The sequence below is a fragment of the Natrix helvetica genome, assembly GCF_964273705.1.
Source record: "Natrix helvetica genome assembly, chromosome: 9".
In the NCBI taxonomy this organism is placed as follows: domain Eukaryota; kingdom Metazoa; phylum Chordata; class Lepidosauria; order Squamata; family Natricidae; genus Natrix; species Natrix helvetica.
In genome coordinates, this window is record NC_138560.1 from 16,893,122 (window position 1) to 16,911,958 (window position 18,837).

At 47.1% G+C, this 18,837-nt stretch overlaps 1 protein-coding gene across 1 annotated transcript in view; it reads left to right on the top strand.

The window, feature by feature from the left end:
- RUNX3 (RUNX family transcription factor 3) overlaps positions 1-18,097 on the top strand; it is a 173,857-nt gene extending 155,760 nt beyond the window's left edge. Inside the window, exon 6 of the mRNA XM_081961972.1 lies at positions 13,781-18,097. Coding sequence (XP_081818098.1) covers positions 13,781-14,304 — 524 coding nt within the window. The 3' untranslated portion in view covers positions 14,305-18,097. The remainder of the gene's footprint in view (positions 1-13,780) is intronic.
- Positions 18,098-18,837: the final 740 nt, after the last annotated feature.

Here is an 18,837-nt window from a genome sequence, read left to right on the forward strand (position 1 = left end):
CAACCATTGTTGAAATGATATAAATCTGTCCTCATTCCTGTTATTCTTACATAACAACAGTTGGATAATTCTAGAAGACGCCTTTAAGTCACCTGAATGGAAGTGACCACAGTACAAGTAGTCCTCGACTTACGGCTACAATTTTGCCCAAAATTCATGTTGCTAAGTGAGAAATGTGAGTTTAAGTGAGTTTTACCACTTTTCTTGCCACATTGGTTAAGTGAATCCCTGCAGCTAAGTTAGTAACATACTGGTTGTTAAGTGAATCGGGCTTCCCCATTGACTTTGCTTGTCGCAAGGCTGCTACAGTGGTGGGTTACTGGTATGGGCGTACCGGTGCCTGCCGGGAGCACCCGGTACTGTTCTGGTACAGTGCTCCAGAGGGCCCGCCCGCCCGTGCTCCTTACCGGTATTTGAGGTTTTCGGGGCTTCTGCACACGGAGCGTACAGTGCCTGCGCGATGTTCCACCGAGCAGCTGGAGCATCGCAGGCCGTAAGTACGCATACGTGCGCTAGGCGCGTTCATGTGGTGGATGTCCAGCCCCGTTGCACTATACCGGTTGCAATGGGACTCGGAACCCACCACTGGGCTGCTAAAGGTGACCGCGTGACTCTGGGACGCTGCAGTTGGATCCTTCTGCAGCTGTCATAAATATGAACCAGTTGCCAAGCATCAAGGAGAGAAGGAACCTAGAACTAAGGGGACATTTCCCAATAATTAGAACAATTGATCAGTGGAGCCATTTGCATCCAGAAGTTGTGAATGCCCCAACAATGGAAGTTTTTAAGAAGAGATTGAGTGGCCCGTTTGTTTGAAACGGTGTATGGTTTTCTGCCTGAACAGGGGGTTGGACTAGAAGACCTCCAAGGTCCCTTCTTCTGTTATTCTGTTTTCCGAATGTAAATCACATGACCATGGGGATGCTGCAACAGTCATAAGTGTGAAAAATGGTCAGAAGCCACTTTTTTTTCCAGTGCGGTCGTAACTTCGAACCATCGTTAAACGAACTGTTGTAAGTTGAGGACTATATCTGTATCTCCACCAATGCTCACCCATGATTTCCACTCTCCCCCCCGTCAGTGTGCAATCCCACAGCAGAACCTGGTAAAATCTCTAGCCCCAAACATCTGGATTCTGTAAACGTGGATGGAATAACTTCAAGCCGTCCTTGCTAGATTTTGCTTGCTTTCTTTTCCCTCCGCTTGTTTCTCTTCCGTGGGCTTTTTCTGGGTTTTGCTGATTTGATGCCATATTTTAATTTTAATCCATGGAATCCTTATCTTCCTGGGGTGGCTGGAAGCATGGCGGTATCGTCCCGCAGCCAATCAAGGCAGAGGCAACCTGTTAGGGTAAATGAAAGAACCTTTGCCAATTGCCACAGAGGATTGTCTATGCTCTTCTTGGCTTCCAGGACGTAGAGCATTTTTGCTTGGCTGAGCAGCTGCCAAAAGCCTTATGAATGAGCTGAGCCCTCTTTTTTTAAAAAAAAGTTCCAATGCACGCAACACGAGGAACAGTTTATGTTTTCTTCCTGATAATATCTTGCTTATACATTATTAGCCCATGGACAGATGTTGATGAGATGAAGGAGTAGTGGGGTTTTTTTGGTCTTTCTAAAGAACTTGCAGACAGTCATAGAACTGGGCTCTTAAGGGTGGGTCATCTCTTTTATGAACATAATGGCATAAACATTAACCAACCGTAGTTACAATACAATACAATACAATACAATACAATACAATACAATACAATAGGAGAGTTGGAAGGGACATTGGAAGTCTTCTAGTCCAACCCCCTGCCTAGGCAGGAAACCCTATACCGTTTCAGACAAATGGTTATCCAACATCTTCTTAAAGACTTCCAGTGTTGGGGCATTCACAACTTCTGGAGGCAACTTCTGTTCCACTGATTAATTGTTCTAACTGTCAGGAAGTTTCTCCTCAGTTCTAAGTTGCTTCTCTCCTTGATTAGTTTCCACCCATTGTTTCTTGTTCTACCCTCAGGTGCCTTGGAGAGTAGTTTGACTCCCTCTTCTTTGTGGCAACCCCTGAGATATTGGAACACTGCTATCATGTCTCCCATGGTCCTTTTTTTCATCAAACTAGACATACCCAGTTCCTGCAACTGTTCTTCATATGTTTTAGCCTCTGGTCCCCTAATCCTCTTTGTTGCTCTTCTCTGAACTCTTTCCAGAGTCTCAACATATTTTCTACATCATGGAAACCAAAACTGAATGCGGGATTCCAAGTGTGGCCTTACCAAGGCCTTATAAAGTGGTATTAACACTTCACGTGATCTTGATTCTATCCCTCTGTTTATGCAGCCTAGAACTGTGTTGGATTTTTTGGCAACTGCTGCACACGGCTGGCTCCTATTTAAATGGTTGTCCACTAGGACTCCAAGTTTCCTCTCCAGTTACTACTGTTGAGCAAGGTACCACCTATACTGTCCCTGTGCATTTCGTTTTTGTTGCCTAAATGCAGAACCTTACTCTTTTCACCATTGAATTTCATTTTATTAGATAGTGCCCAATGTTCAAGTTTGTCAAGATCCTTCTGTATCTTTAGCCTATCTTCTGGAGTGTTGGCTATTCCTGCCAGCTTGGTGTCATCTGCAAATTTGATTTAGATTTCTCCTTTGATGGGGCCTATGGAACCATCTCTTTTAGGAAAGAGTTACCATATTTTTCGGAGTATAAGACAAAACTTTTCCCCCTAAAAGAACTGTTGGTGTGTCTTATGCACCAAATACATCCATTTTTGGCCTCCCAAGCCCCGCTCAAGCATCCCATTTTTGCAAAAAATGAGCCGTTTTTCACAAAAATAGAGGCGGTTTTGCCTTCCCCCAGTCCCCAGAAGCACTCTGCAGGCTTCAGCAGGGCTGGGGAAAGGCAAAAAGCCCCCTGTTTTTGCAAAAAAATGGCCCATTTTCCACCCGTTTTTTGCACAAAAAAAAATAGGGCTTTTTTGTCTTCTCCCAGTCCTGCTGAAGCCTGCAGAGTGCTCCTGGGGGCCAGGGAGGATAAAAAAAAATTTCCCTTACTTACCTCTTCGAAATCTTGGTGCTTCTAATATACCGGTGCTTCTTATAGTCCGAAAAATATGGTATCTATAGGGGGAAGGAGGGCAGGAATGTGAACAAAATCAGAGGGGGGGGGGGGTTGATGGTGGTTACAAATGTGGATTCAAATCTCTTTTTTTTACATATATTGGGAGGGTCTGCATGTGAAGGAACTGGGGAAAGAGGAATTGAAGCATGTGTGTGTCATGCTGGACAAAGCATATTAAAATATTCACCACCCTCATTTCTAATTCTGAAATGTTGGCAGACATGACAAAACCAAGCAATTTTTTCCATTTGTGCCAGATTTTGGGCCCTGTTGCATTCTCCTTTTATAGCATATGTACTCTCTCTCTGTGTCATTCTCCCCCGCCCCTCTCTCTCCTTTTCCCTTCTCCCCCTCCTCTTTCCCTTATCATCTTAAAAATTAAACCAAACAAAATAGTGATAACAATAGCAATAGGACTTAGACGTATATACTGCCCCATAATGCTTTACAGCCCACTCTGGGCAGTTTACCATGTCCGCATAATGCCCTCAACAATCTGAGACCTCATTTTATTGGCCTTGGAAGGATGGAAAGCTGAACCAAACATGGTCAGAATCGATCTCCTGACTGTGGGCAGAGTTTTAGACAGCAACACAGGCAGTCCTTGACTTACAACCGCAACTGAGCCCAACATTTCTGTGGCTAAGCGAGTCAGTTGCTAAGTGAATTTTGCCCCTTTTTACGAACTTTCTTGCCCCAGTTGTTAAGCGAATCGGTGCAGTTCTTAAGTTAGTAACACGGTTGTTAAGTGAATCTGGCTTCTCCATTGACTTTGCTTGGCAGAATGTCGCAAAAAGGGATCCTGTGACCTTGGAACACAACAACGGTCATAAGTATGAACCAGTTGCCAAGCATCTGAATGTTGATCACATGATCATGGGGATGCTGCCAAGGTCGTAACTGTGAAAAACGGTCATAAACCACTTTTTCTCAGTGACGCTGTAATTTTGAACTGTCACTAAATGAAATGTTATAAGTCGAGGACTACTTGAATATCCAAATAGTCAAGATGACAACTGAAATTATATTTGGGTTTGCGGAAATACCATCCCAAGGAAACATAAACTGAGACCTGAAAGAGACACCTACAATAATAGAAAAGAAAGAGAGAGAGAGGAGGAGAGAAGGAAAGGAAGATAAGGGAAAGAAGAAAGAAGTAAGGAGAGGAGGATGGAAGGGAGAGGAAGAGAAGGGGAGAGGGTGGGAAGGGGAAGAGGAAGAGTAGGAGTAGGAGAAAGGGAAGGGAAGAAGGAAGGGAAAGGAGAGGAGGAAGGAAGGAAGTAGAGAAGGGAGGGAGGGAGAAAAGAAAGGGAAAATAAGGTGGTGCTGCAACAGGTAGAAGGGATGGTAAACAAAGCAACCCAAACTATATATTATAACCTATTAAATGAAATAATAAATGTATAAGAATGATAAATGTAGGGAAGAATAACAATTATGTGAACGTATACTTAAAATGGTATGTAAGAGAATTTAAAAAAAATGTAAAAAATATTTTAAAAAACAGATGACAACTGCCATTACATCAGTGTTTCTCAAACTTGGCGATTTTAAGTCCTGTGGACTTCAACTCCCAGAATCGCCCAGCCAGCATAGCTGGCTGGGGAATTCTGGGAGTTGAAGTCCACAGGACTTAAAGTCGCCAAGTTTGAGAAACACTGCATTACATCATAGAAGCCACTGTAGAAGTTGGCAAAGTCCACATTTGTTGACTGCACAATGTATGTTGTAGGAAACCCAGCATGTTGTGTGACCAGTCCAACAGCAGCAACACAAGTTGAGTTAGTTCTTAGTCAACCACAGCACAGACTAGCAAGCTGGTCAGTCCGTCAAGTGTTTGCATGTGAGATGTCCTGATTGTACAATCCTACTTCCGCTTTCCTGACTTGGCAGGCCTGCAGTGATAACAAAAGTGAGAGCCGAGGGGGATTGGGTCGACGTTTTTCACAAGCAGCATCAGACATCCTCAAACTCTGACCCTTGGGATGGATACGTCGCAATGAATGCTTGTGTTGCTGCAGAGAGTCTCCCCCTTTGGGGTCTTTTTATGTGGGTTGGAGGGGAGCAGAAATTCCGACTTGGGGTCTGCTTCAGCCTTCTGGTGGGAGGCTTTGGGCAAAGGCTGGAGAAAAGTGCCAATGGTGGCAAAGAGCCGGAGGGCCTCGTTCCAGTGGGACTGCATCATGGCCTGGAACTGGCTGACCATCTCGGCCACTGAGCCTCTAGGCGCCGCTACCTGGCCTTGTACTCCCACAGGTCTTCCCTCTGCTTGGATAGCCTATGCTCGTAGTCCTCAGTGAGGTGCTTCTGCTGAGCCTCCTTCTCGGCCAGATCCAATTTGAACTGAGCTGTTTTGCCAACTCTTTTCTCGTGGTGGCTGCTTAGCTCCAACAACTGCTTCCTGTTGGGGCCCTAAGGAGCCAAGGAGGGGAGGGGAGGAGTGGTGAAGAGAGGCAAAGCACCCCTCGACTTGAGTGACATCAAATTGGCCACGCCTGTTAGATACTTGCTCTAACTACAGTGGTTTCCACCATGGTCCTCTGTTCCAGCGGGAACAGAGGTTTAATCCTATCGGTCGAAGGGTCTGACCGCTCTCTATAAAAGAGCTGCTGTCAGACTCAACCTTCGCTGGATGGTTCTCACTTGTTGTACTTGATAAAGAGCTGTTGTCACCATTAAGCCTGTGTGTGCCTATCCATTACCCAATCTAACAACGCCCACCCAGTCACATGACCACCTAGCCATGTCCACCCAGCCAGTCATTAGGCAGATCGTATTAGTGGTCCGTGGGATTTAAAATTATGAATAGAGTGGTCCCTGAAGCCGAAAAGTTTGGGGACCCTGGTCTAACTTGTAAAGGACTTTGGCAGTTCTGAGAAGGAGAGCTGCTTGGAGCCCCATTCCCCTTTTCTGTTTTTTTTTAAACCCATAGAGGAGAGTGGTATACTTCTGGCATTTGGCATAACTCGCCTCTTTGTTTTGTTATGCATCGCAAGCTGCTAGTAATTAGCGCATTTCCACTGTTGCTTTTATATTCTCAATGGGCAGCCCTTTGCCAAACCTGGCAAGCTCCAACCCATAAAATCTGGCCTCTCCAGAAACTTTTTTTGGGACGGCATTAGAGAAGATGAGAAAAGGGAGAATGTGCCCTAAGCGCTGAGCTTTTCGTTTGAATTTGCTCTTTGTGGACTATTATTTATGGCCATGTGAAACGTAAGGAAGGAAGGGGAGTCCTCCCACCGCTCCATTCGAACTGGCTGGATAGCGCATGGCGCCTGCCTGCCTGCCTGCCGTTTATCTCAAGATACTCATCTTCTGACAGTCTCACAGCCACTGTCAGCCTAGAATACGTTGGCACGATCCAGCAAGAACATGATTGAATCAGCGCAAACTCTCAAGCAGGCTTTGGGCTGGAGCAGGACAAAAGAGACGAGGAGGGAGCAGAGTTGGTCACAAGCAGTTGGGCAGCTTAGCTAGAAAACTATCAATCTGAAACTGCTCCTGCTACTACAGGGAAGGAATGTTTTCAGGGGAGATGGAAAACGAAAATTACCCCGGATCCAGGTGAAGGGTTGCCCGTGTACCTGAGATAAGAAGCAATGCGTTTCTGTTTTTTGTTTGCCTTTGAGGAAAATAATTGTTGGAACGTGTTGGGCGCAACACATTAAGACTTTCTTCCCAAGCTTCCATTTGAGAGATAATTTTCCTTTCATTTTTGCTTTAGAAATTGTTTTAAAAGACCCAAGGGCCAAACAAGAAGTAATTCCATAGATTTCCAAATGTCTCCAAATAATTGGTTACATCTCATTTGCTGCCTACTGTAGAAGAGAAAGAAGAAAGGCGGGGGGGGGGGAGAGAGAGAGAATGGGGCTAAGGTTTAAGGAAGAGTCTGTAATAGAATGGTAGAATGGGTAGAATTGGTGCCAAGCATCTCTAATGGCAGACAAAATAACAAAGCAAAACATCTTGGCTCTGGGTGATTTATTTCCTAGCTTACTTAAGATATTTCTTTTACATGGAAATATTGGAACATTCCTTGTGTCTAGTCAGAGAATTGGTCTGTGGACTTGAATATCTATTTGGAAGTGCCTGGGATTAACGACGTAAAGTGAGGAACAGTGTTGAAACTCCTAGCACAATGTATAAAACCACTCCAGATCATAGATTGAAAAATTGCAATGACAATGGTGAAACTAGAGAAAAAGCAAGATCAAGAGAAGAAGAAAACAATTTCAGTTGCATTTTACAGGCCCTTTGGGAGAGTCAACCTTCACATGATCCCTAGACACTGCAACGGTCATAAGTATGAATCACTTGCCAAGCATCTGAATTTTGATTACATAACCATGAGGGTGCTTTAATGGTCGTAACTGTGAAAAAAGATTATCAGTCACTTTTTTTCAGTGATGTTGTAACTTTGGACAGGCACTAAGTGAACTGTTGTAAGTCGAGGACTACCATTCATTTAGTGACTATTCAAAGTTACAACGGCACTGAAAATAGTGACCTACAGCTGGTCCTGTAATACAACTACAGTATTACAGCGTTTCCATGGTCACATGATCAGAATCCAGTTGCTTGGCAACCACATGTGTTCACCAATGGCTGCAGCACCCTGGGGTCACATGATCATTATTTGCAACCGTCCTAGTTGGCTTCAACAAGCAAAATCAATAGGGGGGGGGGAAATCTGGATTTGGTTAACAACAATACACGTCACTTAACAAATTGCAATAATTCGCTTAACCGCCGTGACAAAAACAGGTCATACAATCAGATGTGGTTCACTTCACAACCATCTTGCTTAGTAATGGAAGCTTGGGAACTTTAAGACTTGTGGACTTCAACTCCCAGAATTCCCCAGCCAGCTATGCTGGCTGGGGAATTCTGGGAGTTGAAGTCCACAAGTCTTAAAGTTCTCAAGTTTGGACACCCCTGGTCTAGACTAAGCAAGCTTTCAACTCGGTGTTTATCCACTCCATCCCTCAAGCTTTTCTCAGTACAGACCACCCAGACCTGACGGGGTCTCCAGACTTCCTCCATGTCGTTGCCTCCTTTGTGTGTGCCAAAGCAGAGCTATGGGACTCACTGCTGTGTTGTCTGTGGGCAGCCTTGGAGAACTGCTAAACACTTTTGTTCCAGGTTTATAATTGGACTGGCAGAAATCTGGGGGAGATGTTAACCTACTGCAGCAAATCCTCCACCCCACTGTTGTGGCCCACCAGCGACCATATGTTTTAGTCTCCAGTCCCCTAATCATCTTTGTTGCTCTTCTCTGCACTCTTTCTAGAGTCTCTACATCTTTTTCACATCGTGGCGACCAAAACTGAATGCAGTATTCCAAGTGTGGCCTTACCAAGGCCTTATAAAGTGGTATTAACACTTCATGTGTTTGTGACCGAGAAGCCTGGGATCTCCAGATGTTGCTGAGCTACAAAATCTTATCTGGGGGGGGGATACCACTTCTGCTCTACAGGAACAAAGGAAAAAGGTGGGTGGGGGGTGGTCTGACCTTCAACACTTCACGTGATCTTGATTCTATCCCTCTGTTGATGCAGCCTAGAAATGTGTTGGCTTTTTTGGCAGTTGCCGCACACTGCTGGCTCATATTTAAATGGTTGTCCACTAGGACTCCAAGATCCCTTTCACAGTTACTACTATTGAGCGAGGTCCACATATACCAGTGTTGCCGAATCTTTTCAGAACTGAGTGCTGGAATCGGAATGTGCGCATGCACACAGGGGAGCGCCAGGAACTGGAAGAGCAGCTCCTGGCATGCATGCACGGGAGCGTTGGAAATTGGAAGAGCTGAGCCACCTGGTCACCTGGTCTTCCGGTGTCTGGTGCACATGCATGCGTGAAGAGCACCTGGCTGGCACACATGCATGTGCCGGAAACCGGAAGCTCAGCTTCCCGGCACTCACATGCACACTAGGGAGCTGTTCTTCCCGTTTCCGGCACTCCCATGCACACGGAGACCAGCTGACCCACGTGCATGTGCATGCTGGAACCAAGAAGAGAACAGACGACGGCTGGCGTGCCTGGAGTGATGGCTCTGTGTGTCACTTCCGGCACGCATGTCATAGGTTCTCCATCACGGACCTATATTCTACCTGTGCAATTCATTTTTCTTGCCTAAATGTAGAACCTTACTCTTTCCACCATTGAATTTCATTTTATTAGAGAGTGCCCAATGTTCAAGTTTGCCAAGATCCTTCTGTATCTTTAGCCTATCTTCCGGAGTGTTGGCTATTCCTGCCATCTTGGTGTCATCTGCAAACTTGATGAGTTCCCCATTTATCCCCTCATCCAAATCATTGATGAAGATACTGAAGAGTACTGGGCCTAAGACAGAGCCTTGGGGGACTCCACTGCATACCTCCCTCCACGTAGAGGCCCTTCCATTGAGCACTACATGTTGAGTGCGATTGGTCAGCCAGTCACAAGCCAGAACTTATTTTTGCATTGTAACACCAGATGCTACATTTCTTCTTGGAAGGATGCAGCATGATGAGTCTTAAACCTCTTACTCGGGGATGTTTTGTTCCTTTTTCTGAGTTGGAGGGATGATTATCTCCAGGGTGTGATTAAAACAATCAAAATGTTGGCCCCGATAATACAACAGAAGCCCCACCTTTTTAATGTGCAGTTTTCTTCATCTTCCATGTGATTCCTCAGCTGAGGTTTGGTTGGTTGGATCATGGCCATTTGCTCATGAATGTCCCTAAGCATTCCTTGGTCATTCCAGAAGTGGGTTAAAAAAAAAGCAATGGATATTATCTGTCTGAATCATTGTCAACACCCTAAAATGGGTTTTGTTATGTTTCGCCCACACTAAAGGGCAGCGAAGCTTTGCTCTTGGTTGGTCACAATAGACCAACTCAAGGCTTAGATCAAATTAGCTCACCTCCACAGATGGTTCCAGGTACTGTCTCAGCCAAGTGAGAATGTTTATCTTCACAGCTAGCTTTTCCAAAAACATCCTTTGGGGAATAAAAAAATTGGAAAGCTTGTGACAAAACAATATGTACAGCTAGCACCAGTGACGTGCGGTGAGGTTTATGGCTGGTGAGGCACTGATGTCATCAAATGATCATCATGAAGGGAGGACTGCGACAACTTTGATCTTTGCAAGCGTGCAAGCAAAATATCCCAGGATCACAGTGGCGGGGGCAGCAATTCCTTCCACTGCGCTGAAGAGAAGAGCCACGCTGTGCAGGAGGCTCCTCAGTGCTAGCCTCAGATCAGCGTGAGCCGCGGTCCCCTTCATGTTGGCTCAGGAAGGAGGTGAATGGGACCGCGTGTGCAGGAGGCTCCTCAGCGCTAGCCTCAGATTAGCATGAGCCACGGCTCGCACTGATCTGAGGCTAGTGCTGAGGAGCCTCCTGCATAGCGTGGCTCTTCTCCGCAGCGCCGCGGAAGGAGTTGCTGTCCCTGCCACCCTGATCCTGGGGTATTTTGCTTGCACGCTTGCAAAGATTGAAGTTGTTACAGTCGTCCCTTTTTTAGAGGCTTTTTTAAGCCTCATATCAGCACTCGCCTTTTCCCTTTTCCCTTTTTTTCTTTTTATGAGAGCAGTGAGGCTCTGCCTCCCCTGCCTCCCCTGACCGCACGTCACTGGCTAGCACCCAGAAAGAAACAAAATGAACTTCCTGTCTACACGGAGTAGTGGCAGTGGTGAAATTCATTTTATTTTTACTACCGGTTCTGTGGGCGTGGCTTGGTGGGCATGGCGGGGGAAGGATACTGCAAAATCTCCATCCCTTCCCCACTCCTGGGGCCAGCCAGAGGTGGCATTTGCCAGTTCTCTGAACTACTCAAAATATCTGCTACCAGTTCTCCAGAACTTGTCAGAACCTGCTGGATTTCACCCCTGAATAGTGGCCGTGCTTCAGAACTACCTTCAAGCTTAGGAGATTGGCTACTTTGGAGTCCTGTGGAATCCTTCATGTTCTCAAAACTTGGTGGTTTTCTTGTAGATGTTTCATTACTCAACTAGGTTACTTCATCAGAACGCCCTTCTAGTACCAATGACGTTACCTACTTGGGTAATGAACGGTCCACAAAACCACCAAGCTTAGGGAGCGCTGAGGACCTCACAGCTCATCCCTGAGTTACAAATATTCTCTTCCATTGGCTGCCTTTTTTCCCTGCTGCATTTATAGGAAACCAGATCAAAGGTGGCGTTTCGGCTGCAATTTACTTCTTTGTGGATCTTGGTGGTAGCCAGCACTTCACTGGCCTGAATTCTTGCTCCATCTCCTCTCCTGATTCCTAGGTTTTTTTTAACTACCCATGATAGCAGCTTCCATTTGCCTACATTTGCCTTTCCCCCCCTTCCGGATGCTGCAATGTCTGGATGCAAAACAGCCCCCGTTCTCTCCTTTCCCCATTACATGCTTGGGAGCTGCAGCAAGGCAGGATATGGCAAGATGGTGTGGATATTTCCAGAAGATTATGATTAGCCCAAAGGGATGTCATTTGGCTCATGGTAATCTCTTCATAGGGGGCAGAGGAGTGGTGGGTTTCAAAATTTTTTAGAACCTCTTCTGTAGATGTGGCCTGCTTTGTGGGAGTGGCTTGCCAGCCATGTGACCGAGTGGGAGTGGCTTGGCAGTCATGTGACTGGGTGGGTTACAAGACCCTCGCACCCCTAACCCTTTAGAAAAGAAAACCCCAGGGGTGTTCAAACTTGACAGCTTTAAGACTTGTGGACTTCAACTCCCAGAATTCCTCCTCCAGTCATGTTGGCTCAGGAACTCTGGCATTTGAAGCACGCAACTCTTAAAGCTGTCAAGTTACAAGACCCTTGCATTCCTAACTCTTTAGAAAAAAATACCCCAGGGGTGTTCAAACTTGACAGCTTTAAGACTTGTGGACTTCAACTCCCAGAATTCCTCCTCCAGTCATGTTGGCTCAGAAACTCTGGCATTTGAAGCACGCAAGTCTTAAAGCTGTCAAGTTACAAGACCCTTCCACCCCTAACCCTTTAGAAAAAAAAAACCAGGAGTGTTCAAACTTGACAGCTTTAAGACTTTAAGGTTTAGATAGGACTCTTAAGAGGGGGTGGGGTGATTGGTGAGCCAGCCAATCAGTGAGCGGAGGGCAGGGCAAGCGTGGTGTGGACGGGTGGGGGGAGGGAGCTGGAACCAGTTCTAAACGGCACTGTAGATTTGTGGAACCTCTTCTATAGAAGAGGTTAGAACTGGCAGGAATCCACCCCTGGGGCACAGTGACCTAGTGGTTAAGATGCTGGGCTTGTCAACTGAAAGGTTGGCAGTTTGAGACCCAAGTACTATATGACAGGGTGAGCTCCCGTTCTTGCTCCAGCTCCTGCCAACATAGCAATGCCAAAGAAATACTTTACTTTACTTTATTGTCATTGTACGTATATACACAGTATACACATACAACGAAATTCACATAACACCCAGAGACCAGGCCCAACACACATAACAATCCCCAAACACCCCCCACCCCTAAACCACCCAAACATCCACACAACAGATCAAGTAGTGCTGTCCAACAGCTCACTGATGGTGACCCTTTAGTTCAGTGTTTCTCAAACTTGGCGACTTTAAGTCCTGTGGACTTCAACTCCCAGAATCCCTCAGCCAGCATAGCTGGCTGGGGAATTCTGGGAGTTGAAGTCCACAAGTCTTAAAGTTCTCAAGTTTGGACACCCCTGGTCTAGACTAAGCAAGCTTTCAACTCGGTGTTTATCCACTCCATCCCTCAAGCTTTTCTCAGTACAGACCACCCAGACCTGACGGGGTCTCCAGACTTCCTCCATGTCGTTGCCTCCTTTGTGTGTGCCAAAGCAGAGCTATGGGACTCACTGCTGTGTTGTCTGTGGGCAGCCTTGGAGAACTGCTAAACACTTTTGTTCCAGGTTTATAATTGGACTGGCAGAAATCTGGGGGAGATGTTAACCTACTGCAGCAAATCCTCCACCCCACTGTTGTGGCCCACCAGCGGCCAGTGGAGCTGATGGGAGACTCAAACAGTGAGGAGGATGGGGAGGAACATGGGCCAATCCTGGAGTCTAGGGAAGGCTCTGATGGGTGCTTTGCACTGGAGGTAGAGATGGGGCCAGGGCCGTCTGACAGTTACCAGCTGCCTTCGGAGTGGGAGATCAGTGGGACAGAAGAACAGCTGGAGCCTGTTCCCGATGTGCGCATGAGCAGAGCTGCCAGGAGGAGGGAACTGCTAAGGAATAAGAGCCGATTCAGAAGTAAAGGCACAGGTGGATGGTGAATGGCCCCTCCCATAGGGAATAAAGAGGAGCGAAAGGGGAGGGGAGTTTGCAGCAGACAATTCAATTCCTTAGGGTGAAAATCTGTTCCTGACTTCTTGCCAAGTAATTGCTGCTATAGCATGGTGTTTAGAAGATATCGGCCCGGCAACTCTACAAGCCTGATAAAGGTCTGTAGTTGTGAAACCTCATGAAAGACTGTTTGCCGGGGCTTTGCTGGAGAGGAATTCCCTTTAACCTAAATTACAAGAGGTTTTATCTGGACGAGGAGTCTGCTTCATGATCTTGGGAAGCCTAGGTCAGAATGCCCATAGTGTTGTTCGTTGTTCCCTGAAACAGATGCCATTTGCTGCCAAAGAAATCCAAAATAACAGCTTCTCCTTTCCCCCCCCCCTTTCTCTCCTTCCAAAATTAGGTACCTCTGAACTCAGCCCGTTCTCTGACCCACGGCAGTTTGACCGGTCCTTCTCTGCTCTACCAGGCCTCACCGAAACCCGGTTTCCAGACCCAAGAATGCATTATCCTGGTGCCATGCCTGCGGCCTTCCCTTACACCGCGACACCATCGGCCACAGGAATCGGCGGCCTCAGTATGACCAGCATGCCAACGGCCACTCGGTTCCACCACACCTACCTTCCCCCACCATACCCCAGCTCCACCCAAAACCAGAGTGGACCCTTCCAGACCAATCCTTCCCCTTACCACTTGTACTATGGTGCCTCCTCCGGGTCATACCAGTTCTCCATGGTGGCAGGGGGAGAGCGCTCACCAACCCGGATGCTGCCATCTTGTCCGAGCGCCACGGCAGGAAACAACTTGATCAACCCCAGTCTCGCCAGTCAGGCTGATGGCGTGGAAGCAGACGGTAGCCATAGTAACTCACCGACAACCATGACAACCACTGGGAGGTTGGACGAAGCTGTCTGGAGGCCATATTGAAAAAGCACTGAAGGCCCAAGGCCTGTTCTTCACAAATTGGTGGTTCAAAGGAGAAAAGAACCAAAAAAAGAGCTGCAACTGGCGATCCTGTCCTCTCCGTCCCCAAAGTGGCCTTGGCATCCCAAATGAGATTGCTCTTGTCCAAAACATATGATAATAAGCAATGAAACAAGCCTAGGAAGGCTGGAGAGAGCATGAATTTGGATACATTTGACAACCAATCTTCATAGGTTCTTCTTGACCAACGATCTTCGGCAGCCTTTCCCCAACCTGGGACATCCAGATGGATTGGGACTACTTGGAGTTGTTACCTGCAAACACCTTGGCAGCTGTCGGCCACGAAAGACTGTCTGTTGCGTCCAGGACAGGCAAAAGAATGGGTAGAAACTCTACTTGGTTGTAGCAAAATGGGCAAACACAAAAAGCTCTGGATCAGCCTTTCCAACGTGACGACTCCCACATAGGTCAGATAACACCTTCCAGTATCCCCAGCCAGCTTGGAGATTATGGGAAGTGTAATCCCAGCACATCCAGAGAGCACCTGGCTAGAGAAAGTTATCCTTAGCAATCCTCTCAAAGGCCGAGCAGCGTTTCAAATGAATGGATGGGTGGATGGATGGATGGATGGACGGACGCATGGTGGATCAAAGGCTCTCCAATAATGGAGCTGATGGGAGAGGCCCATGAATCCAGGTCAGGCTGGAGTTAGGATCAGAATGTTTCCCTGCTTTGCACTGCACACACTTTCTCCTCTCTAAGAGGACATAAGAGCAAACAGATCAGGGCAGGAGACAAAAGCTTGGTGACAGAATGGGAATCCAACGGATCCTATCCACAGAACATGTGAAAAGATTCTGCTATTTCAGTCCCCGTGGAAAAAATATATACAACTGTGATTTCCTTCCCTGGGTCAGAATTCTCTTTCTGAATTTCAAGCTGAAGCATTTTGGATGTCCCACTTTTTCCCATTAAGGGGTTGAGGTGGCTTTTGAAACCCTCATTCCGACATCCCCAGATGGCCAGGTGAGAAGTCATCAGTGGTGGGTTGCAGACAGTATGCCCCACTACAGCATACCGGGGCCTGCCAGGAGCACCGGGTACCATTCCGGTATGGTGCTCCGGAGGGCCCACCCACCCGCCTGTGCTCCTTACCTGTCTTTAAACTCTTCGGTGCTTCCGCGCACAGCACGTACAGTGCCTCCGCGATGCTCCGCCGAGCAGCTGGAGTGTCGCAGAGGCTCGCAAAGGCGTCGCTGGAGAGTAAGATAATGGCCATCCGTCCCAGAGATGGAGAGTGGATCCATTCAGTGGTTGCATTCAGCCGGTTCGGACTGGTTCGGGTGACCTGGTAGTGGCGACCTGGTGCTATGCCATCCTATTTAGCTACCTTTTCCAAGCCGTGCACATGTGAAGTGCATGCATGGAAAACCATGCACATGCACAGAAGGCATGTATGCAAGTGAAGTGAGCATGCACGCACATGCACTCACATTTTTGGTGTGGGGTGAACCAGTGGTAAAATTATGTGAAACCCAGCTCTGGATCCATTCTTTCCCTCTCTTTCTAGCTACTTATGAATTTGTAACCCATTGACAGCTACTTCTCCAACCAGAGCCATAAATCCGCCTTCTTGCTGAGAAAGTAAATCTCATCCAGCTGAGATCAGTATTGGGAGGACTCCAAATGTCAGCCTCTTCCACGAAAGACCTTGGTAGCGAAGATCTGCCCAGCAGGGCGAAGGCTAGCTAGAACCCTTTCTTGCCCTATCAAAAGCTGTTCTTAAGGAGGAAAAAACAAATCTTCTACTCACTCAGTCGTGGGTTCACACAACCAACTTAAAAAGATAACTTTCAAACCTAGGAGCTTCAAATTGCATAGTGTCACAAACATTCAGGACACCTTGTGCAACCAAAGGAAAAGGTAACACTTGATAATCTTGCTTAGATGCTCTTACTCATGCCAGGTGAAATGCCCCTTTTGGCCTTTTGCTGACATTCACACACTGCAACTCAGACCCAAATTTAGTCCTTTCGTGAATTAGGACCATTGTTTGACCAGGTAGTTATCTAAAGACCCCAAGTTCAGCATCTTGCCCAGAGACTAAGCCAGGCACGGCATTTTCTGGCACCCCGGCTATATGAGTTGTGTGAATATTTGGCTCGTTCCAGTGGTGGGATTCAGCCAGTTCGCACCTCTTCGGAAGAACCCGTTGTTGGAAGAAATCTCCTTTTGTTTTTCCCCACTTTACAGGGCTAATCCTGTAAGGAAGGCAGGAAGGAAACATTCTGGCGTTGTTTCTAGCCTAATCTTTGTTGCCCTGCTTACAGAAACTGCCTCTCTGGTTAACCCTTATTCCATTGTAACAAGCTAAGGCCCATCAACGTGAGTGACATTGAGTTGGCCATGCCCACCCAGTCACATGACCACTGAGCCACGGCTACCCAGCTGGTCATTAGGGCAGAGAACTGGTTGTTAAATGATTTGAACCCCACCACTGGCTCGTTCTCTTTTTAAACGAGGCATCTAAGTATAGAGGGCGTTCATAGAGCTTTTGCTACTGTTTAGCCAATGCAATGTCTATAATTCATCCCATCACCACATCTTACACAGCTCAAAAAGGAAATATCGCTTACACACACACACACACACACACACACACACACACACAGCACAGAGTTCTTTGGTGGGAGAGGAAGACAGGAAATACTTGGCTGTTTTTTTAAATCCTAGCACGCCACCCAAAATTAATCTCTAGCTTTGGTCATGATTTAAATAAACATGCTCTGTTCTTCCTTACTGTTGTTTTCAGTCTAATAAAAAAAAACCGGTGTGTTTTGCCTAAGGTTGGAGTCAGAATCTGAGTAACAATTAGATTGTATTTTAAAAAAAAAAAAGGAGGAGAGGGGAGAATCAGGAATTACATATTTGTCCTTAGGTGTAACCTTAAACCTGCATGACACCAAATAACCTTTATTAAGCTGAGCTTCCTCTGGATTTTGCAATCTGGAGCCCTCCAAGTGTGTAATTGGTAAACTACCAAAATTCTGAGCCAGCATCCCTTCGGGTAAAAATCATGAGGATCGAGTCTAGCAGATCTACAGGGTGCCAGGTGGTCAAGGTGATCCTATGGGATCTGCAGAGAGCAGACCCGTGACAAAAATTGGCAAGGGTGTCACATCTGAATTCCCCCTGTTTTAGCCTTGAAACAACCGTGAGTGGATCTTTCAAAATCATTTGGGGTCATTCCTTCACATCCATATCTGAGAGCTTGTTTGGAATACCTAGGAAACTGAAAAAGATTCTCCTAGATCTGGTCCTCTCCTTTGCTTTAACTGAGATCCATGGTTTATCTAAGACCGTCTTTCTCAACTTTAGCAACAGATCACTGACTGGGGAATTGTGGCAGTTGAAGTCCATCTTTGCTGACTGGGGAATTCTGGGAGTTGAAGTTCATTCATGCTGGCTAGGGAATTCTGGGAGTTGGTCCATCTTCGCTGACTTGGGAAATTTGGGAGTTGAAGTTTATCTTTGCTGGCTGGGGAATTCTGGGAGTTGAAGTCCATTCAGGCTGGCTGGAGAATTCTGGGAATCAAAGTCCACATGTCTTAAAGTTGCCATGTTTGAGAAACACTGATCTAAGACCTAGGGCCGTGATGGCGAACCTATGGCACGCATGCCACAAGTGGCACGCGGAGCCATTTGTCAGGGCACGCGAGGCGCTGCCCTGTCAGCTGGCCAGCGCGCATGCGCGCGCTGGCCAGTTGAGTTCACCTTTTTAAAAGCTATTTTTCGCCTTCCCCAGGCTCCAGAGGCTTTATAGGAGCCTGGGGAGGGCGAAAAGAGCCCCCCGCCCCCCCGGAGGCTTCAGGGACAGTCCCTGAAGCCTTTGGAACGCTTAAAACCACCCTCCGAGCAAACCAGAAGTGACTTCCGGGTTGCTCGGAGGGTGGTTTTAAGCGCTCCGAAGCCTTCCGGGAAGCCTCCGGACGGTCCCTGATGCCTCCGGAGGGCCTCCGGGGGGTTGGGGGAGGCTCTTTTCGCCCTCCCCAGGCTCCTATAAAGCCCCTGGAGCCTGGGGAGGGAAAAAAATGTTAAAATGGGGGGGGCGTCGAGCGTTATGCATACATGCGCACTGGGGGGGGTCACACGTTGCATTATGGGTGCGGCACGCCCGCACTCGACCCCCCTGCACTCCCCCCACTTGTGGCACGCGAGCCAAAAAAGGTTCGCCATCACTGACCTAGGGGGTACGCTCTGCACTTAGAGCTCCCATGTTTTCTAACCAGCAAAACTGGGCTTGGTTTCAAATTCTGATTGGAGCAAAGGGGGCATGGTAGCCTGTCTTTACTCAGGGATGCATTTAGCCTTTGTAGAAACCCCAGATCTTAGTTAAAGCGCTGTGGGCAGTGAAGGACAGAAACATGGTAGTGAACATGTTCTCAAATGAGCAGAGTACCTTTGTCTGTTCTCCAAAGATGTATTTATAGGATATTGAAAGAAGCAGAGAGATTTGAAAGAGACTGTGCACCGATT